At 42.0% G+C, this 23,015-nt stretch overlaps 1 protein-coding gene across 4 annotated transcripts in view; it reads left to right on the top strand.

Moving 5' to 3' along the window:
• Positions 1-1,989: 1,989 nt before the first annotated feature.
• Positions 1,990-23,015, top strand: part of KDM3B (lysine demethylase 3B) — a 65,494-nt gene continuing 44,468 nt past the window's right edge. The window contains exon 1 of one of the 4 annotated variants that reach the window (XR_008733627.1): positions 1,990-2,296. Coding sequence is in view for 2 of the 4 variants with exons in the window: in XM_055719124.1 (XP_055575099.1) it covers positions 2,126-2,296 (171 nt within the window). In the remaining 2 variants the exon portion in view is untranslated. Of the gene's footprint in view, positions 2,297-18,342; positions 18,478-21,653; positions 21,755-23,015 lie in introns of those variants that run through there. The other 3 variants (XM_055719124.1, XM_027807287.2, XM_014281102.3) reach the window with 3 other exon arrangements.

The raw sequence follows: 23,015 nt of genomic DNA, 5'->3' as shown, positions 1-23,015 counted from the left end.
ACTTTCATTGGATTCTGGAGCATTGACTGTTAGTCAAACCTGTGACGGTGGCAGGCTGGAGAAGAAGCCATCTTCAGTGGTTAAGGGACAACCGGATGTAGCCTGTTGGTTACTTATGTGACTTCTCACAAGTTGAAATTGTGGTAATTGGATTTGCAGCAGCTTTTTAAGTGTGTAGTGTAAATACACATGTTTAAACAGCAGTAGCTGCCTTCATCCTTTTACAGTAAAATAGCATTTGAAACTAATACACAAAATTAGCCCATGAAACTAATTTTTCCAACATATAAGAATAGTTGGTGCAACAGAATTAGCATAGAAAAGTGTTGGTTATTTCATAAATTCAAGTTCACATTTATGGCCTATGCTTCCTGTGTTGATCGTTACTGAAAGTTAGGAACCCCCTTCCTATTGTTGGTTTATACCACTATTTGTCTAGCTGGTGCTGTGTGCCTTTGGAATATACAGCATCACTCAGGAGATGGGATACAGGAAACGCTGCCCTGCTTTATCATGGCAATTTCAGTCTTGGAGCTGGGGGAAGGGGAAGGGGACACAGGACCACTTGGAATCTTTTTCTAATACCTAGTTGATGATACTGTTTGAGTAAAGAAACTTAACAGAGCAAAGCCTGCTCTTCAAAGGAATATAGTACTGATCCTGGATATACACCATGGCAATCACTTAGATACAAAATATAGTGGTTCTGCTACCCTTCAGTAATGTTTCATGTAGGTATTGGCTCTTGTACTTTAAAAAAAAATAGGGTAGGAGGAGTTAGTAAAGCCAGTGGCATGTAGTAAATCAAAACTCAGATGCTGTACAGCAAAGGAGGATAGAACAGAGTTCCGATGCCACTAATGATTGTTCTGACGTTCTGCGTAGTTGCTCAGAATACCAAAGGCAGAGTCTGCTTCCAAAAAAGTCTTTTGAACTGTCTCTTTGTGCTACAATTTGTCTTCAGAGGTGTTCAGTATTTTATCTGTGTGCCATGTCAGGCCTAAAATCACACCATAAAGAGTACAGCTAACGAGATGAAACAATGACATACACTTCTGAGGACGGGCACATTGTCCAAACTGCTATCAGGCATCACCTCACCCATTTCCCAGTACAGCAAACTGCATCCCACTAACTGGAAAGTAACAAAGATGAAATGTCATCTACTGAAAACATCCTGGCACAACCATTTCGAATATGGGAATGTGAAAGCAAGCAACTTGCCTTTACTGCTGCTAATTCAGTGTTAAATGTGACTCTTTCACGGTGAGGAAACAGCACACGCACAAGAACATCCTTGTTCTGGTATGGAGTAGAGCATCTCCTGCTCATTGCAGTTTCTACCGGCGCTACTATGTCTTTACTGCACCAGCAGAAGGAGATGTAAATTGCGCATCATTTCCCTCACAGCGGAGGATTCTGAAGTATCTTGTGGTTGTTCAAGTGTGTTGAAAATGAGCAGGCTTAGCGTACGGCACTGTTCTACACGAGAACTGTTCGGATGTATTAATCGTGGCGGCTGCAAACCATTAACTCAATGCCTGTGTGTTCTCCTCGCCTCCCGCACCAGCCCCCCGCAGCAGACCCAGCACGCTTCGCACTGCTGGTGCCGCTCCGGAACGTCCAGCCCGGCAGCGGGGGCGGCCGCACGCCTCCCGCCGCCCCCGCCCCGGGGCTGCTGGCGTGTTTACCTCGCGGCCGAAGCCAGGCCTGCCTCCTCTCCGTGACAAGTCCCGGCTCTGGCCTTGGTGTTAATGGCAGGCCCTGCCGCAGGAAGGCCGCCTGCTGCGGCTGCTGGCCGGCTCCGCCGCGGGGCTTGCCCCTGCCCGCGCCCCTCAGCCGCGCCGCCGCTCCGGCTCCTGCCGCGGGGCCTGGCCGCGGCCCGCCCGGTCCCGCCGCCTCCGAGCTCTGGGCTGGCTCCCCGGTGCTGCCGGGCGGGGTGGCGCGGGGCATTGTGGGGCAGAGGAAGACAGGGGGGAGGCTGTGCGGGCGAGGTGCATGCCGGGAGCGGGTCGGGCGGTGCTCGGAGGCCCAGCGCGGGGCAGGCGCTGGCTCGGTGTCTCGCGGCGGCGGCGGCGACCGGTGGGCTCGGGCCGGCGGCGGCGGCGGTTCCTGCCCGGTGGGGATGGCGGACGCGGCGGCCTCCCCCGTGGGGAAGCGGCTCCTGCTGCTGCTGGCGGCGGGGCCGGGCGACGGCGAGGCGGTGGGGCCGGAGCCGGGGCCTGCGCTGCCCTCCCGGGCCTGGCGGAGCGGGACGGTGCGGGCCATGAGCGGAGCCGTGCCCCAGGACCTAGCGGTGAGGCCCTGGTGGTGGGGCGGGCTGGGCCGGGGTGGGGCGGGGCGGGGCGGGTGGACGCGACCTGGGGCTGGGGCGACCGGGAGCCGCGGGCGGGGACGCCGCCGACCGGGCCGCCCGCGTGGGCCGCGGCCTCCCGGCGCCGGGCAGGGCTGCGGAGCGGGCGAGGCGCCGGGGCCGGGGCCCTGCCTGCCCCAGGCGCGTGGCGGCGGGATCGGGCCGGCGCCCTGCGCCTTCCCTGGGGCGCGCTGCCCGCCGGGCTTGCCGGGACGCGCGGCGGGCCGAGGAGCGGCGGGCCCGGCCTGCGGCGGCGGAGCGGCCCTGCGGGCTGCCGGGGCGGCGGCTGGGGGCGGCTTATGGGAGAGACCGGCGCCTCCGGGCCGGTGCCGCGCTCGGGTGCTGGTACGGCGTTTCCAACTTGCAACCTCGGTTCGTTGGGCTTTTTCGGGGAGGTGTTAAGTATCCACCATCCACCTCGGTGGTGCCCCGATTTAGAAGGCATAACGTCGATTCCCTTCTGTCTCGGATTTTGTAGGGATCTGTGCTTCGTGTGGTGTGTTAAACGCTCTAGCAGTTGTTTGGCTTATCTCCAGTATAGCGCAGTGGGGCGCTTGGGGGGACATCTTAAAAAGATACCTGTGCTGTTTCCCTTTCGTGTGTCAGCCCCGCGTGCTCTCGCTGTGCGGGGGGGCATGCTGCTGGGAGCTGCGGCTGTCAATGACCCGCTGCCTGGGGAGCATGCTGCTGGGAAGAGTTTTGTTGGTTCTCTTTGCTCTTAGCTGTTTAAAAACCCTGTTGTTGCCGTAAGTTCTTGCAGAGTTCTGACTTCCCAAAGTTTCTTTGACTTCTTACAGCGATGCTGCTTTCTTTGGGTTTGTTGTAGAACTGCAACCAAGGGCTGCCAGTTGGAAAGTAGTGTGCTGGTTTTGGCTTTGCCGCCCCGGGTGGCCTGGCGCCCTATGCCTGCAGTTGAGAGCTGTGTTGATCCACTGTAGTTGCTCCCTTATTTGTTTGAGGAGAGGGAAGAAACCACCAAAACATGCAGAAAGGGGATCTTCAAATGGAAAATGGGACAAACAGCTGAGACTCTTAAACATGAAAATGTGCTCCAGTAATTAAGACCTGGTCTGGAGAGCTACTCTTGTAGCAGACTGTTTGACATGTATCATTAGTACTCTTGTGTTATGGAATAATTAAATTCCAAATATGAGTATGATGTAATGAATTTTTGGTGTGCCTGACCTTATTAGTGTTTTGGTGGACAGACTGGTAGAGTGTTGTCTTTTTTTTTTAATCTGTGAATCTGTCCAATAAAAAAGTAGTCACTTGTTTCCCAGTTAGTCATTGCTGTCCAACCATGTGACACCTGTTAGATTACCTAACAAAGTAAAAATCAACTTCTGTGCTTGATAGCATGGGAAGAATGGGATTTTTACGTGTGGCAATTCATTACCTTTGCTCAGCACTACAGTTCTTACCCCAGTTCCTCTCACCAATAACCTTCCACTTAGTACAGTTACAGTGATGCAGCTGTCTCTAACAGTATATGTCCAGATCTGTACAAGAACTCTTAAATGTGATCTCTGAAAAATGTGCCTTGAGTATTTTACACAGTTCTTCAATGTGGAATGCTTGGTGTTGTCATGGAACCTTTCATGCATAATGAACACTGATTTGACAATGATAATGATGTATGATCAGAAAAATAAGTCATCTTTTTAAACTCATTCTGCCAGAAGAAGTGACGAGTTGGCACCAATCAGTCAAGTGCAGTTTAGGAAATACTCATCTGAGGTAAAGTAATAATGTTGACTAGGTCTGAAAAAGGCTAGAACAAAATGTGTTGTATTCTTAGGGTTACTTAAGTCTGTGGTTTCTCACAGTATTCTGTAAGGATGGTTTCACTTACTAGCCCATAGTCTGACGTTGGGTTTTTAGAAATACAAAACTGCAGTTGAATATCTACATCTTTCCAAGGCAGAAAACTCAGTAATAGATAAGAAGTATAGAACTTAAAGTGTTTCAGAAAACAGCAGAAAAATGCTTTGGGTTTTTTTTTTTTGTTGTTGTTTTTTTTTAATGAGGAAGCTGTTAGTTATTCTGGTGGAGTAAAGCCTCTGGTTTTGCTTTTATTTTTTCTCCCTCTGTATAAATTTGATTATAGAGAGTAGCTCTTAAATATTTTTACTTTGATAAAATGTGGAATAATCAAATTATGTTAGTCCACAGAAAATACATATAATGGTCAGTTGTGCTATCTTCAGAGCACCTAGAGGAAATCCTGACGAAAAACTGTGCTATTAGAAAACAGCTTTGCCTTTTCTAACTAGAAACAGATCTTACCCTTTTTTTTTTAACTGTCTGTTAGGACAGGATCATAGAAGACCTGTCAAGCTTTAGTTCACTTTTGTCCTGCTATTATAAAAGGACATATTGCATGTTAATGGCAGAATAGCTAAACATGTCATATGCAGGACAGTACTACTGTTGCTTATTTGAAAAACAGAAGTGTGTGAGATGACTTTTAATGCATACACAAGCTATACAAATACTGCAGAAGTTTGGAGGCCTAGGACACAAGGTGTTTTGTGAAGGATTGTTTTGGAATAATACACATATATTTCTTATGGTAGATGGTAAAGAAAGGGTTGGTTGTTTTGGTTTGGTATTTTCCCTTTTATGGATATTAAGTTCTGTCTCACACAAGGTTTTTTATGTCTGTTTTTTTAATCTTATTTCCTACAGTAATATCCACGTACAATTGAATGTATTCTGGAGACATTTTCACTTGTACATGATATGTAGATTCTATAGCTTAATGAAAACATGGAGTAATCTAAAGTATTTTATTCATAAGGGATTTCATTGAATAAAGTTGCTATTTAGAAATTACCTGAATTTAGGAATAAGCTTACTCACAAAGTAAATTATCAGAACTGTTTGAGTTAACCATAAATCTCAGGGTATTTCAACTAGTTTTTCTGACTGAGTGATGTTGGAAAAGAATGTCTTCCTGTCTGGAGACTGTATGTAGTAGATGAGAAATGCTGGGACCCTACAGGACTGGATTTAGATTTATGTGCTCTCAAGCAGTTTTCAGATGCTGCTTGAAAGTCATCTTGATAGTAGAGGAGAACGTAGGAAAATGTACATATACTGTCTGTTTGGTTTAGGGTGTGTGGAGGTTCTTGCCAGCTGTGCAGATGTGTCTCCTGCCAAATTTCAGACCTCAGTGACTGGGACTGAATGGGGAGTTTGTAGAGGCTTTCAAGCTACATCAGATAGGGAAAGGAATTTTCGGACAGGGAGTTGAAACTGGGACTCTTGTGGAAGTGGTGGGAGGTTCACAAGAAGTTGGGGTTTCTGAGTCCGGAATATCCCGATTGCTTTCTGTGCCACTGTACTCGTCTTCGGTTCCTTCTGTCCTGCAGAGGTGATCATGTTCCTGGATCATTCTTTGTGTCTGTGAGACACTTGGATGCATTTGCATATTGAAAGCATCTATGAAGGGGAGTGGATCGCAGAAGATGGTCTAGGCTTTGTTTGTTTCCCAGAGTAGTGTCTCTTGTTGCTGCTGTTGAAGGCAGAATACGGTGTTGGATGGGTGTTGGTGAGACCAGTAGGTATATCTTTAATGCTGCTACTTGTAAGAGAGGAGTTTAAGAACAAACAGGATGTTGAACATTTTTTCAAATAATTTTTTACTTTGCAAAATACAGTTCTTTGAAGGAGAGCTGACTGCAAAAGTAGTGGATACACATTTTCCTCACTCGCTCTGTGATACTTTATTGGTGGCCTAAGTACAAAGTACTATGAGTGCGTGTTATGTCACAGGGTTTTTTTCTGATAGCCTTTCTGTCTTCCCATGTGTGAAAGAGACATCCACACTGGAAAATTTGCGTTCACACAGTGAGCAACGTCTTCTGTGACTCTACTGATGACTTCTCATCTATAACCATTTATACTACTGAAATGCAACGAGCAGGGATGATAGGGGGGTGGAATACCTCTGTATATGTAGCTTATGTAAGTATAAGTTTACATGATTTTTTTTTTTTTTTTAATTATCTTGGCTGCCTTGGCAGGTGTCACAAGTGAGTGGTTTAGGTCACTTAAAGAATCACCATCAAAGGCAGTAGCGAAGTAGTTTTGATATGAATTTGTGGAAGTGTGACTTCACAAAGTTTTGTGGCAAGACTCACTATTACTTATTACACAGATAAATCAAAGAAGAATCAAATTAAAATTAAGCTGAAAAGATTTACACAGAAACTAAAGATGTAAAAGGGTAAGGGAGACCCTCATATTAAGTCACGAGGTTCAGAGTGGACTCCCCTGCTTTCTGAACTGTTAATAGAGCTTTGATGTGGCTAGATCCAATCTTAGTCTCTGACTGGGATGGTGGTATATATCTATAGGATGTATAAGGTTTATCCATAGTTTAAGGCTGATCACAAGCTTTTAGCAGCACTTAATCATTGACTATCATTTACAAAGTGGCTCAGTAGGATTTACTACAATCACAACAGTAACTTAATTACAGAGTCAATGGTAACATTCCTTCTATACTTGCTACAAGGTACATAAGTCAAGTCACACACGCATGCACACAGACACAAAGGAACAGATGTACATAGATATATATACCTCTCTCAAGAAAAAAAAAAGGGTACAGAGGTATACCTATTAAAAGTTCCCCTTGCGTTCAGTGGAGTATCCACATTGAATGCTTTTGGATTTCTCAACAGGCGAAGGGTTGAGCCTCAAGGTGTGGGGGGTATCAGCCCAGGCTCCATCATCAGCTTTCGTCCTAACTTTGCAGACTTTGGAGTCTGTGAGCTGAGAGGCGTCCCGCGCAGAGGGAGATGCTGGCTGCAGCCTGCTGTGGTCCAGGAGGGCTCAAAAGGGCCTCGCTTAGGACCGGTGCTTATAGGGGCAGAGGTGATTGGCTTTAGTCAACTGTAAGTTTCCATCCTGGCCACAATCTTGAGTCGGTAATCACTGGAATTTTGCAAATTCCATCACTGGAATTTTGCAAATTCCAGTGATGGTGGTATCGTACCACTCGGGTTATGATTCAGGTAAGGAATGCTCCAAGGCTGTCAGGGGATGTAACGATTCAGATAAAGAATGTTTCTGGTATGGTCAGTGCTATTCCCCACCTCAGCCATCCAAGAGTTGCTGATATGGTCAGCGGACGCTTAACCACCCAACTTGTTGCACAGAGGACAAGGCTTGTCAGGGGTTCCCGGGGAGGGGGTGAGGTGCACCACCACAGCAGTGTACCTGCAGTAGAGGAAACTCAGTGTGATTTGTGAAATTCTCAAAAGGATGTTGGCAGATTTGTAGTGATTATCAAGTTCTAGATGAGGAATGGGGTGGGGACTCAAGCTAAGGAGCCTTCCCAGACTTGTGCCACCTCTGGTGGTTGTCCCTGTCTCCTGCTCACCGCATATCAAAGGGCACAGCAGATGGTGGCTGTGGAAAGGAATTGGTAGGACTGGTTGTGGCAGTGGTGTTATCAGGGCTGGCAGTGGGGCTGGGAGGTGAAGAAGGGCTGTTCCCTCAAAATACAGGTTACAGAGAAGTAACAGTAACAAAATTAGTATAGCAGTGTACAGAGAGGCTTATTAGCCTGCAGGCATTTGGTTAAACCCTTTGCAGAGTTGTCCTTACACAACACTGATTCCGTGTCCACTGGGTACCTTGTTACCCTGCTGTCTTCCATGTTCCTGTTAAACAAGACACTGCAAGTTCCTGTCTTTTTTTTTTTTTTTCTCCTTTTTTCTGCCCTTTTCCTTATTTGAGGATACTTGTTATAATTTCTTGACACCTGGTAGCAGTTACTGTACATGTGCCTGAGTTTCAGTTGAACTGCTTTATTCCTGGGCATTATGGAAATGCCCATTTTGAATGTTCACTGTGCCTACGTGGCATTTGTGCAGTGTTTCTGATATTTTAGGAAGTGCCATTCTACTGAGCATATTATGCTGGTCTGCGTGTGTGTGGTAATTTCAATACATTTTAAGCCTATTGGACTTGCACAAAATAAATATGTTCGGGGAAGTGTAGGCAGAAGTATGGAAGCTCTAGGTTGAGAAGATAAGCTTGTAAGACAGAGAAATGCTGCCTCTAATACAGCAGGCTGAGTATTTTACATTTGTGTCAATGAAGGAGCAGCAGTGCTGGACAAGGTTGAAGTCCACCTAGTCCTCCCCGCTTCGCCCTCACTGGTCTTGTGCTGGTCAGATGTGGATGTCTCTGCGCAGTTGTGGAAGGAATCAAAATTGTTCAGCCTTCCACCAGTAGGCTGCTGGGTGGGAGTTTTCTGAAATGATGCTTAGCTGTAAAATCACATGCAGCATGACAGCTATATATTTGCATTAGTGAAGGGTTAAAACCTAAGTTTTTGCGTATCTGATAGTGGATACTTTGTAGAGCTCTCTGACTTGTCAATACTGGATTGACTTTGGAGAGTCAGCCCCTCTCCTGCTTGATGTTTGTTGCAGCAGAATCAAAGGTTTCAGATTCCCTGGTTCAGACTTGGTGAACCATGGTTATTTGACTTAGGAAAATTACTGCTTGAAACAGGCATACTGCTTAAAATGTATATTCAAGGAATCTCTTACTAGAGTTAATCCATCATCTTTATATTTAGTGTTAATTGCATCTACAAGGTTTTTTTTGTAATGGTGAAAGCAATATGAAAAATTGTAGAGTTCTTGCATGTTAATTTAATTAAATTCAGATCCAGCTTTTGCAAGTGAAATCTGGAAAGCTACTGCGTACTGGCAGTCTGTCTGCAGGAAGTTCCTTGTAAGTGTTTGCATTTGCAGATCACACTGTTAGCCTTTGAAGAAGTTGAATGTTCCAGTGACAGGCAGAAGAGATTTAGAGATCTCGTTAAAATAATTTGTTTTGACCTTTTTGAATATTGTTTGGTAGTGTTGAAGTGTAACAGCAGAAACAAGAGAAAAAGCCTAGAAAAACAAAATATACTTTGGCAAGACCTTAGATTTATTTTTTTTTCTTCCCCCATTATTGTCAAAATGTAGCATATTTCTCCTTTGGCAGTTTATTTTCTTGGGTGGGCAATGTTGACATGGTATGTACAGGGCTTGCCTTTTACCAAATAAAATGCCGTAAGCTGGGAAAGTGGAAACCATGTAGTTTATTATCTGTTTGGTGAATATATAGTCACTTCATTTAGATGAATTTTTAGTTATGGCTACAGAAAGCAGCAGACTCAGTAAGAGCTGTGCAAATAGAATAAAATTTAGCAAGTTGAATTACTAGTACATATAATCATAAATTAGGTTGCTCTCCCGTTATATTTGTTGGTATTTTTTTCTTTGAGGCAGTTGTATGCATCACACTTCAAATAAAAGCAAGAGACTGAATCATGTATTTGTAATGTCAGTAGTTCAGCACTGTAACTGATACGGTTTTTGAGCTACAGGTTGGCAGTTGGGAGTCCATTTTGTCGTTCAAATGGTTGCAGAAAGTCAGGTTTCTGTAATATCCATACTTTGATGTTTTCTGCTTTCAGCGGTGGTATCAGTGGAGATACTAGAAGTTTGAAATGTGTCTTTTGTTTATTTGTTTATGCTTCTAGGTGTGACTGCAGGGCACGCCTGATGCAGGAATTCCTGTGGAATGCTAGAAGTTGCATACTTTATTCTGTCAGTTTTCAAATGGAAGACTGGTTATTTTGTAGGAGGTGAAAACACAATGACTTCTGGATATGGAACAATTTCTACTTGAAATGCAAGTGATTGTGACCAAGTGGGGGTTTTGTCCTGAGTTATTGCTGTGTTACATCTCCCTGCTTTGATGGCAATGCATTTCCTAAATGTTTTGGATGAAAAATGTAGGCCAGTGTTTTAACTCAGCAACTGTTTCAAGAAATCTCTTTTGTAGTTTTAACTTCTTGAGGTACAAGGCATTTATTTATTTTCTGTAGGAAAGCGATCTTCTGCATGTAGTATGTATATACGTATTCCCCGGGCAAATTCTGTGCGCTGAGTAGTGGTTTCCTTTTGGCTGATCTTGTTCAGTGCTTCAGTGAATTATTTCTGCCCATTCTTTTTTTCCTTCAAGGTCTATCTTGTGATTGTTTACATTTCTACAGTGTTTCCATGCACATACATTGACTTCTCTGTATTGCCACCATGTGTTTGTGGTTTTTACAGAATCCCTGCTTTTTTAACAGACTTACAAGCTGATGGTGGCTTCAGAAGTATTTCTGTATAGCAGCATCATGTTCTTACAGAAATGTTTGGAGAAATTTCTTTCTAAGAAAATTTAGCCAGCGTAATGAAAGTTTGTGTATTGCGTTTGTGGTTGGTTGTTACATAGCTTTTTAATGTGGTCATAAAATACATTTATTCATGCAGTAACTTCTCTTGATAGTGTTAGAGAGCTCTCTAAGTAGTCATGATGCTTCCAGTTTCCACTGCTGATTACAGAACCAAATAAAAATTCGCGTTTTACGTCCACATAGTTATTGTCCTGAGATCACTATGCTTCAACTCCAGTTAAGCACAATGCTTCATGCTTTCCTTGTGAAGCTGCTGGAGTTGGCATCTAATAATTTGTGCTACCTCCTTTTGATTAGATGCTTTATAATCAAGGCATCCAGCTTTTCAGTCAGTGGCAGATCCGTTTTCTTCTGTAGTTTCAAATATGATTTGAAACTGTTCTTAATGCAAGCTTAACTGTAGTTGGAAAAAAATCTTACTACTTCTGCCTTATTACCATTGATTAACTGATTGTGCTCTTCTGAGGTATTGCTGCTTGGTGGTGACCCCCTTGTTGCCAGTACTCGCTGTTGGGCATCCCTCTTTAGTAGCTCACCTGTGCTAGATGGTGATGCTCCATTTGCAAAAAAAAACCAAAGAAAGATGGGAAGGTTTCCTTGAATAGCCAAGTTTTCTTTGCAGTATTTGCATGCTTAGCAGACCTTTTGCCACCTTTCTGAATTTTCTCTGAAAAGCCCATGGTTTTGTTGATGTCCACTTTGTTTGTTTCAGCATTAATAACTGTATTCAGAGACGAGTTTCATTTGTTAGAGTTGCTCAGTATGCTAAATGACATTGAGGTGGGTGATTCTGGAGAGAGGCTGACAATTAATTCCTTAGACATTCTTCTGAAGAATAGCATAATTTTCTACTTAAGAGGAATAGCTTTGGTTTCTTATTTTCAGTTTGTTGAAAATGTGGCATTAAGATCCAGGGTAAAGCTTTTCTTTGAGATTGAGGTTTTTTTAACTGTAGTCATGTGGTCTGTCTATAAGTCATCTAATAACTTAAACCAGATTTTTTACTTCATCCAATTTAATCTATAAAACTCAGCAAAAATGAGATGTACTACTACTTTATCACTAATGTTTTTTTCATGGAAGATGTCAAACTTGGAAAGCAAAGGAAAAAGAGTGAGGCAAACCAGAATGAGCAGTTGGAATAGCAAATTTTCAGAGGCTGTGATTATAAGAACTTTTGGAAGTTCCTCAGATTCTGCTCTGGTCTGCATAAGGTATCCTTAGATTTGAGGCCAGGAATGTGTGTAGAGAAATTTGATACTTTTTATGCCAGCTTTATCAGTGATGTTAAAAATTATGTTGCAATAATTGTACTGCTCCAGTACTTGCCATTTCAAAACTAGTAATTTTCATCCTGCTTTTATTATTCCCTCTAGACTTTTCTAAATCTCAGCCCTTCATTTTCAGTGCAGTGCCACTTAATGCTTTGGATACACAAGTTCAGGTTAGATGGAGTAAGAAAAAGTCTTTCATGTCATATGTAAGTTATGTAGTTAAAACTTTCTTTCACTTTTAATTCCTTCTGTTTATTGTAATTCTTTTTTTTTTTTCCCCAGCCCTGTCCCCCACCCCTCACCTGAAACTTATTTTAATATCTGGCAAACCACTAGTACTGTCTTACTACCAGACTAATAGTTATCAGGTTTGTTCTTTCTGATTTTTAAATACAGGTGTATTTGCCAATTGCCAGTTATACAGGTACCAATTTTAAATTGTTTAAAAAGTCTGGGTATCAAACCTGCAATTTAAGGTGTTGCTTTTCTTTCGAGTTCCAAACTGGAGGTCCTTATCCTTTTCTTGCTGATAATTGGGTTGTAGAATGCTTGGGATTAGGAACAACCTACTTGGGTTTCTAGGTGATGTGTTTTGTGAAACATAAGATACCATCATCTCTACAGTTCAAATAGCTGCAGAAAGAAACAGTAGCCAAAAAAGATTGTTTTGCTGTTAGTTCACTGAAGTAGGTTTTTATGATGCTTTGATTGGGATGCAGGCAGACATCAGGTAAAGGTAACGTTTTAGAAGAAATAGCAACAAAAAGCACATTATTTAACAAAAATATGTGTGTGCAAAACAAATTTATTCTGTGAAACTCATACATTCCAGTAGCTCAAATGTTTCAATTTACTAATAGCAGAGAAAATTTAGAACTGTTAATTTTAGTATAAATTAAGGGAAGAAAGTGTCACTTTTTAAGGATAGGCTTGGGGAGTTGTGAATGAGTTCTTGGTTTGCAAAATGGGCTGGTGCTCCTTCAAAAGGCAGTCTTTCTCTGGCTCCACAGCAAGGAGGTCTCCGATGGCAGCAAGTTTCTGTAGGAATGCAAACATTTTCTGAAATAAAGTTCCTCTTAGAAGGCAAAGCATAGCGATTAACATATTTGGCTCTGCCTGGTGTAAAGTACACCACAATTACTGGATTCATTTCAGAGTGTGAAGGATGTTACGTAACTGGCTCGAGATACGGCTTGCATAAAGTGGTACTGTGCCTGGTGTGCATGGTGTTGCAGTTCGTGATTCAGTTGGTTTGACAGACTTGTGTTGGCCATGCAGCCACAGGGCTATGAGGTTACCGTTAGATCCCAAATTTGACTTGGATAGCATTTGTTATCCAAGAGAGATACCTGGCACAGTCATTTTCTTGTTTGGCTTAAACCAAATCTGTGTAAATCAGCTCGTATCTGGGGGTGTTCAGCTGATTGACAGTTGTTGTGGGTCTTGCTGGATAAAGTGGAAGATAGGGCAGCATATGGGAGAGACAATAGTTCAGTGCTTTGTGTTCCTATTCTTAGTGTAAGAAAAAAACATTTTGACGAAGACTTCAGTGGAAGAGTTTGGTCCGATGTTACTATAAGTCAATATATTAGCTAGGTACTATTAAAATAGTAATAAAAAAGTAACCCTTCCTATCTCTTGTGCATGATGCTTCATTGGACCCTTAAGCAAACAGCACCAAGGAAGATTGCAGGAAATCAACAATTCCTTGTGTGTGCTTGGTTTCTAGCCACATGTTCCCTGAATGTACATACCACAGTGTCAGCTGGGTTGCTTGTTCAAGGGGAAACAATGGGACTGTGTAGTGACGGTGGTGAGGCAGTGTCCTGGTGCTTTCAGTGACAGCAAGCTGTTAGTGTGATCTGATCTAAGGGTCTTTACCCATCTAAATTTCTAAAAGATGTTAATCACATAAACAAACTACAAAGAACCTCCAGCATTTTCTCAAAGTGCTGTTTTGAAAGTAACATCTTAAAGATATTTTGCATGCAGAATTATAAATGCACATATTTGTTATTTGCTGTGTATCAGGAGAATAAAACGCTATGCTACTTGAAGACTTTAAATTTAGAATTTTGGACAACTACTTTGCTTCAACTTATGATCTGGTTTGCATGGTGGCCAAATCTCATGGGGAGGGGGCAGAAGGATTGAGGCCACCCTCAGTCTGCCTTTTGCATGTGGATTGTATGAAGTGGAGTTTTTGGAGTTCCAGGCTCAATCTAAATCTGTTTGTACTTCACCTTATGTTGTAAAAAAAAAAAAAAAATGTACATCAGTTTTGAATAGTGTCTCGCTACAGGGATGAGGTAGCATGGATTGAGGCCAAGCTAGATTGCTCGCACATTCGTGCTTGTGATAATTAAGGTTGTGGACTGTCACTGTCACAGAGGCATCAACAGGGCTGTGCTCGCACAGGGCTCTGAGTGTTGATCGTTTTTGTTACAGCGGGAGTGTGGCAGTTGTAGTGGGCTCTAAAATGGCTGTGAACTGAAGCTGTACAGAATGGGGTAGGGCTTCCCAAAGATGAGACTTTCCCTTGCATTTTGTGGTTTGTGTGTGGTTTGCAGCACTTGATTTTGAGCTGTGATATTCACATTACTTGACATTTTCCTGCATATGTGTGACCAGCGTTAGGGTCAGTACTGATGCTCAAGCTGGAAATGCTGTAATACTGAAAAAAATGGGATACCGACTGCTGTTGGTTTTGGCACTTCAGTCATTCTTTCCTACCTACTTAACCCAACTCATGTAAATACATACCTTTTTGAGCCACATAAAGTAGTACTGGAAGACCAGTATTTTCAGGAATGGTTCCCTCTACTATTTTTGCTGAAATGTGTTTTGTGGGGTTTTGGTTTTGGTTTGTTTGGGGGTTTTTTTTGGTGTTTGTTTTTTTTTAAACTTCTTTTAAAAATTGTGTTAAACCAGGTCCTGACTGGAACTGTCTGGGGTTTTAGAATAATTACAGAATTTAACTATGGCATTCTTGTTTTGCAGTTGCTCCTGATTCCCCCTATAATTCTGTTACTTACTAATCTTGAAGTGTTTCTTTTTCCTCTTTTGTTAAACTAAAGTTTAAAAAAACCAACCAAACAAAAAAACCCAAACAAAACCCCTCAAACAAACAACAAACAAAAAGGTCTGAACAGGGAAACTTATTGTTGCAGTGTCAAATGAACTTACAGTAAACAAAATCATATTTTTCAGATATGCTATATTTGAGTACTTTAAGATCCAAGTTTTGGTATAGAGTTTGCTGTATATTGCTGTGGTGTCAGACCATTGTTCAGACTTGAAATGCAATGATTATAATGCCAGCCAAGAGAGATTTAAATTCCAGGAAGCTGTTTTGATTCGGTAGTTTGAAATGGCTGTACAACTAGTTATTTCTGTATCGGCCCTGACATACTTGCTTGTATAAGGTGTGTCCCAGAAAGTTGTCCAATGTTGATTTTTCATGTCATATTGTATGTATTCTGTCACTTTTTACTCTTACCTGTATAAGTGATCACCTTTGAGTAATAATCATGTGTGTCCCTCCATCTCTTTGTTGTCATTCCATCCTGTTGCATCAAACCATCATTAACTCTGCCAGTGCCATTCCTGACATGTTTCTGTAGCCTCTTTTTTCCATTTCTACTATATAGAGATCTTTATAGTCTCTCTGCGTAGTCTCGTCATTGCTTCTGTTCTTGCAATCCGTCGTTCAAGGTAATTTTCTTACCCAGGTATTTCTAGTTCGATCTTAATCCCAATATCATCTCATCTCTATAGTGGGTAGATCAGATAAGACTATTTATTCTCTTTCTGGCAGGCCTTTCATGAAGACTGTTATTAAATCCCCTTTCAGTATTCTTTTTTTCGTGATAAAGCAACCTAACATCACCACTCCAAAGCCTGCATTTTCTAGACTGTTGATGGTTCTTGTTTGCTTCCTTCTGCTGTCTCCTGTTCTGACCCAAACTGGTCATAAGCATTTTAGCAGGTGTCTTACTGAGGCTGAGTAGAGACGCAATCACTTCATTGTATTGTGTACTCTACACCTGTTTATATATGTGTCTATCCTTTCTTGAAACAGTGTTAGATAGCTGAACGTATACCACCTCAAGGTCATTATAATCTGCTCACTTGTTTTTTTTTCTATAAAACTGATATTTGTCCTGTCACTGGTAGTATCTGCCTTTGTTTAGCACCTTGTGCTTGTTTTTGTGGTTATGGTGTGCTCTGATTTGAAGCACTTTCTCAAGTTTGTCAAGATAATTTTGAATTCTGTCTTCAGGTGTGCTTGCAGAGCTTTCTAATGTGTGATCTTTCTGCTGAACTTCGCAATCCTGGTGTCAGTTACAGCACTCATTGACTGTTCTCAAACACTTTCATTTTTGGAACTAGAACAGATTCCTATGAAGACCCTCAGTCAAATGCTTCGATTTTATCAGAGAATGGTTGGTTTTTGTGCTCAGCATATAGGCCATCTTTTCCTGGTGTGAGATATTACACAAAGTGTTCCAAAGCCTGAATTCAAGGTGAGAGACCTGTATTTCTCTGCTTGAGAGACCTGGTAATCTTTCTTCAAGCAGAGGATGACAGAGGCTTTATGTATCTAATCTATCTACTTGTGAATGTTTTTAAGTAGCTTTTATATGGGAGTTACTGCTCTTTCTTCGCAGCAATGGATTAGCAAAGTTTTTTCATATTTTCTAGGAAAGCTTCAAGAGTAAAAGTGAGGCAAAGTTGTTATTTGTTGTATGCAACCCAAGAATATAAAACTGTACTTTGCAAAAAAAGCTGTTCATTTAAAAAAGAAAGTGAATTGCTTGCATCTGTTGAATACTCCACATGCATTGCTTCTCAGGTTGCAATGCTTTGTTCTGACTGTATGTCCAACATAATAAAGAAACAGGCTACTAATTTCTGACTGGCATTTTGTGATGCCACCAGAAAAAGTGAGTTAGGACTGTACTGTCATCCTTGTTGATTTCTTTGGAAATTTTTTAATAGGCTCCCGGCTTTATAGTTGGTAATGTGTTTCTGGCTCATCAGTGTATCAAAACTAAGGAACATTGGGCCAAATACCAACTTCTGAAACTCACATGAAGTGCTCCTTTTCAGTGTTAGAGATCCATTACAGCTGTGGATTTTGAGTGTTTAATTCATACTCTAGTATGTATTTAGTACAGTGTGACACTAATATTTTAAAGAAGTTAAAAAAATAAGGGAAGTTTAGTCAACAACATCAGATTTTTTTTACAGTTTTGTTTTCATTTTAATGCTGTCTGCTCTACTAAGCCAGAACTGCATTGAGGCTAGTAAACAGGTTAATTCATCATCCTTTTTTATAACTGGCTCTTTAACTGTTGAAATTGTTGAAAGGGTTTTTTAGAAGTCTGAAAGTACATGAAGGCAGGTATTTTGTTAAGTTTTTTGCAAAGAAAAGTTACTGTTACCCAGAACCCATTGATTCCTAAACCTGTTCATCTTAATTAGAAATTAAGTACTGTGTAGATTACTGTGCATGTTAAGTGTTGACTCACATGATACCAATGCTCACCTTCAGTCGCAAAACAGAAAAATATTTGTGGCCATTTATTAGCACCTTGCTATGCCAGAAGGTAATGGCTTTAGTAGGGTTATGATTTCTCTAGCTCCTGCTGGTTTAATACTATTTTTGTCCTTGATCCTGTCAGAAGCATTTTTGATTGGTTTGCTTAATTACCATTATGCATTATAAACATAGGGAAGTGCCAAGGAAATGCAAAAACTATGTATATTTTCTAATTTTAGTATTATATTTAGTGTCTTCACTAAATACATAGTGTCTTGATCAGTATCAACCTTTCAGCATAACTGTTCTAACAACTAGTTTCTTGGTTATGTGATGAAATCTACTTTGACTCGATATAAATTATCTCAGAGGAGGATTTTTCTCCTCAGGTTGTTTGTTTTGTTTTTTTACCTAATTTTCCTGGCTTTGGGAATCACGTGCATTAAGACACTGATGTGTGTATATTTATTTCAGATAAGATTTTTTTGCCTTTGCTTGTAAGAAATAGTTTGAAGTGTGATTACTGGGCTGGAAGCTAAAAGTTTTCTAAGCATTGACATGTACATCAACTTTGTCTCACATAATGGATTCCAAATAATGATTGCATTAGAAAACTACTATAGTTTATTTTTTTTTTAACCTCATTTAATGGTGGTACTAGTTGCATGAGATCTCAAATGTGTCTCCCAAGTTGAAAACAACAAGGTCTGTTTTCTGTGTTAGGCGATGGGAAGGTAGATACTGAGATTCTAATTCCTTCTTTCCCACATGTTGACAATGTAGTTCTTTCTACATCATGAGTAAGAGGTCATGGACTGACTTGTTACACAGTCTTGCTTGGCAGTCTGCAACAGATTCCTACCAGTGCCTCCTTTCTGGGCGTAAGTACTATTATTCCAATTTACAGATGGGGAAACTCAGCCAGTGAGACTAAATGGCTTGACCAAGGTCATGCAGGAAGCCTCTGATGAAGCAGGGAATTGAACCTGGGTCTCTGGCTACTCTCTAGCAACTGATGGACCATCCTTCCTTTCAAAAATAGGTAAATTTTAAGACCATTTTAAGGGATATTTTTGAACTTGGATTTTTTTGCCATCTTCTGCTTTTTATAATATATAAAACCCTAAGATGTAAAGATTTCATGTTTTTCATAGATGGCAGCTACATTAGACCTTTGTGCAAATTCTAATGCAATAAGCTGCCGTATTTTTTCTATTTTAAGTCATGTTTAGAGCCTGTGTGTCACCTGATGAAAAAGACCAATATATCTGTCTTACCTACACTATGGTCTTACTATTGTTGCTTTTACAGTGGAACTGATGTTGGAAAACTTAAAGAGGTAATTCCATTGAACCAGACTGTAGTTCTCTGTAGTGTATTAAGGCTGGACTGTTAGGGTATAGTAGCTACACAAGAATGTGTCTTCTGGAAAATACACTTCAGGCTGTCTTTGTATATCAAACAAGGCAGAGCAACAGCTCTGCTTTCTAGTATCACTTTTTCGTGGGACAGGCAAAAAAATAAAAAGGGAAGGGAGGGGGAGAATTACAGGTGTGTATGCACCCTGTGTTTTTTGTGTTTGGGGGAAAAATGGTTTTGTAGATTAAAAGAACCTCAAACAATCAAAACATAAGCCAATTAAGTCTGCAATTAGATTTTTGCTTAGGGAAGGTGTTTTTCCCCATAGGAGAACGTGGGAAATTCTGCAGGTGCATTTCTGTCTAAGCACCATCATGTTTTTAAATGTGATACAGACATAGCTGCACTAATTGCGTATCTGGTTGCTGTCATCAATACCACTGTTTAAAAGCATTGGTATTAACAAAGCACCATTGCTGTTCTTACCAGCAGCTTGTCAAAATTGATTGTCAGCAGAGTTAGCAGGGTCAGCAGAAGATACTGTCAGTAGATGTGACCCTATGAATTGTTGGGCCATGGATACATTTGAGAGGTAGTTTATTCTGCTGTAGCCAAGGCTTTAGCATGCAGATGTTTCCCTCTTGACACTTGAAATTACACAATTTTCAAATTAAGATGAGAGAAAAAAACCCCAAGACATTCTTAATTATAATGCAGCCACTTTGCTTAAGGCTTCTGGGGGTTTGAACAAAGGGAGAATATTTCTGTTTACTACTTTATCAAAAGGAAATACGCTTATTCACTCTTAAGTCTATCTCCTCTGCCCTTACTTTCCTTGCTTTAAGCATCTCTTTCAGAATTCCCTTAGTGTTTTTCACATAGAATCCCAGCATATTGGGCATCAGTTCATGAATATGCTGTAGTTATTGTCTGTAGTAATACAAAGTGGTATAGGCACAAACACTCAGTGTGCTGTGCAGGTCTGCTGCTGCTTCTTGCACACCCAGTATGCAAAGTGATTTCAGGTTCTGGAAATAGAAACTGAGAACACAGCTGTTTATATTGAGTTTTTCATCCTTTTTGATGCTGCGTGATCTGTTGGAAACTACTGACAATATCATGTGTGGTGTTGCATGGATCTGGAACAGCTCCCTTGCATCTGTGTGTAGGAAAATACTCTGGGGGTATTGACTTAGAATTAGTAACACCTTTTTAATGGTTAGAAGTCAAAAGTTTGGCAGGATTGCATTGTTTACGTTGATTATACAAAGATGGAAGAAAACTGAGTATTGAAGGTAAAGCATGTAAAACAAACTTGTCCTTGCTTCTCTGTACTAATCAGCTTTGTAGGGAGATGATCTTAACGTGATAATGTTGTAAATCTCTTCTGTCCTTTTGATCCAGTTCATGGGTCTGGGATTTTAGAAGGGAAAACTATAAGGTCTGTCTTCCATGTTAGGTGATGGAAGTAGAATAGTTCAGTTGGAAGGGACCTATAATGATAGTCTAGTCCAACTGCTGACCGCTTCAGGGCTGACCAAAAGCTAAAGCGTGTTATTAAGGGCATTGTCCAAACGCCTCTTTAAACACTGACAAGCGCGGGGCATCGACTGCCTCTCCAGGAAGCCTGTTGCAGTGTCTGACCACCCTCTCGGTAAAGAAATGTGTCCGTTCCCTTTTGTCCAGCCTGAACCTCCCCTGGCACAGCTTTGAGCCGTCCCCGTCCCCACGCATCCTGTCCCTGGATCTGAGGGAGCAGAGATCACCTCCCTCTCCACGTCCCCTCCTCAGAGCTGCAGAGAGCAACGGGGTCGCCCCTCAGCCTCTGCCCCAAACTAGGCAAACCCAGAGTCCTGGGCGGCTGCTGGCGGGATGTGCCTTCCAGCCCCTCACCAGCTCCGTTGCCCTCTCTGGACACATTCGAGGACCTTCACATCCTTCTCAAATGGTGGGGCCCAGCGGCGCAGGCAGCGCTCTAAGTGAGGCCGCAGCAGCGCTGGGCACAGTGGGACAGTCCCCTCCTGACCGGCGGGCTGAGCTGTGGCTGATGCCCCCGGGATGCGGTTTGCCCTCTTGGTGCCAGGGCTCGCTGCTGGCTCCTCTTGAGCTGCTGCCCACCAGCACCCACAGGTCCCTTGCTGCAGGGCTGCTCTCCAGCCACTCCTCTCCCAGTTTGTGCTGGCGTCAGGCATTATTCTGTCCTTGGGACAGAATCTGGCCATTTGTTCTTGTTATGTTTCATGCCATTGATGATTGCCCAATGCTGCAATCTTTCTAGATCCCTCTGCTAAGTCTTTTGTCCCTTGAGAGTCAGCAGCACCTGCCAGTTTGGTATCATTAGCAACCTTGCTAATGGTGCATTCAGTTCCTACATCCAGATCACTGTTAAAAAGACTGAACAGCACTGGCCCTAGGACTGAGCTCTGAGGAATGCCACTGGTGACCAGTCGCCAGCCATATGTAGCCTCATTCACTGAAACCCTTTGAGCCCTGCCATCCGGCCAGTTCTACACCCAATATACTGTGAACTTGCTTACCTTGCAGTTGGACAACTTGCCCAGAAGACTGCTGTGAGGAACAGTACCTAAAGCCTTACTAAAATCCAGAAAAACTCCATCCACTGCTTTCCCTTCATCTACTGGGTGGAAGGTCTTGTGGTAGAAAGAGATTAAATTAGTTAAGCAGTACTTTCCCTTTTTGAACCCATGTTGGCTGTGCTTGATCATTCCATTGTCCTTTAAACGTCTTTCACTAGCACGCTGGGTGGCTTTCATCGGTTTTCTGGGTACTGAAATTAGACTAACAGGTCTGTAGGTCCCTGGATCCTCCCTCATGGCCTTGTAAATTGGAATACTGTTGGATAGCTTCCAGTCAGCGTGAACCTCCCCAAACTCCCAAGACCTCTGGCAGATGATTGAGAAGGGGTCCTGCTGTAAGGTCCATCTGCTAGGATGTTCCAGGTAATATTGCTACTGCTTTGTATGTGATGGGTACGCAGTATTTGTCAGAATGTTTAGTGAACCTCTTAAATGTGGAACACCCATCTTGAAGTTCATCACAGGCTATTTCTTGTAGGCTTGGTTTGGTGGTTTTTTTGTTGTTGTTGTTGTGGGGTGGTTTTTTTTTGGGGGGGGGGGTTGGTTCTTTTTTTTTGAAACAGGGAGTAACATGTTAAATTTGGAGTTAAAAGTACAGCTGTTCCATTTCATCAATTTGTAATGATTCATAGAAAAGTGAGGTGGTTTATAGGTTTAAGACAGAAAGAAATTTTCTTGTGGTCTTTCTTCACATGTGTCACAAGGTAAATTGACTTGTTTGAGTCTTGTGTGAAGTAATAAACTAAAACTAAACCTAATAGGTATTCTTGTTTATTTAGAACAGAATGGTAAGCTGCACTTTATTGCTTGTTTGAATTTGTCTGCCTTTGGTAATCCTCGCCAAGTAGTTTAAGGGGACATACTAGTGAGAAGTCCTGTCTGTGTAATTAATTTAAAATCTCTCTTCCTTTTCATCAAATTCTTAAATATCTGGCAAAAAGGCACACGTTCCAAAGTCAGCATTATTCTAATGTTTCTTTTAGACAACCTTTTTTCATATAACCTTTACAATATAAGAGAATCATAACAAGAGGATTACCTCACTAATACTGTACATAAAAACAAAAGGTTCCATTTCATTATACTTACGTGATAGTCCTCTCTCTGCCACATGCTGCTGCCAAGGTAGCAGAAATACAATACTAAGAAAGGTACAGGCCCACTGAAACTGGAAAGGTGTTCAGTCCAATGTGCACTGTATTGCTGAAATTTGTTGAAGGAAGAGTATCTTGAAAGGTCCAGTCTTCTTTCACTGCAGGACAGTGTAAGCAGTAATGGAGTTCAATAATTCGTCAGGAGAGTTGCTTCATAGGCTCTCCCTCTCCCTTCAGAGTCTGGGGGGAGGAGTGGGGAAGAGGAGTGTATGAGTGGTTTTTAATACCTCTTTTAGTGAGGACTACTGGTGATGCAGAGAGCTATCTCCAGTTAGCGCCTGGTTACCCTCGGTGATCTTGTAATTATTACAAAATTTTTTGTTTTGACTGTCCAGCTTAAGGTGTTTCTTAACAGATTAGGAATTTTTTGCTGTTCATCTAACATATTTGATTATATTTGTGTAGTATGTAAGTTCTGTGGATGGGAGATTGGAATGTGACTGTGTTTTTTACATTTACTAGCCCTAGTT

The sequence above is a fragment of the Falco cherrug genome, chromosome 8 (genome assembly GCF_023634085.1).
Source record: "Falco cherrug isolate bFalChe1 chromosome 8, bFalChe1.pri, whole genome shotgun sequence".
Classification (NCBI taxonomy): domain Eukaryota; kingdom Metazoa; phylum Chordata; class Aves; order Falconiformes; family Falconidae; genus Falco; species Falco cherrug.
This window is presented reverse-complemented; position numbering and strand designations above follow the sequence as displayed.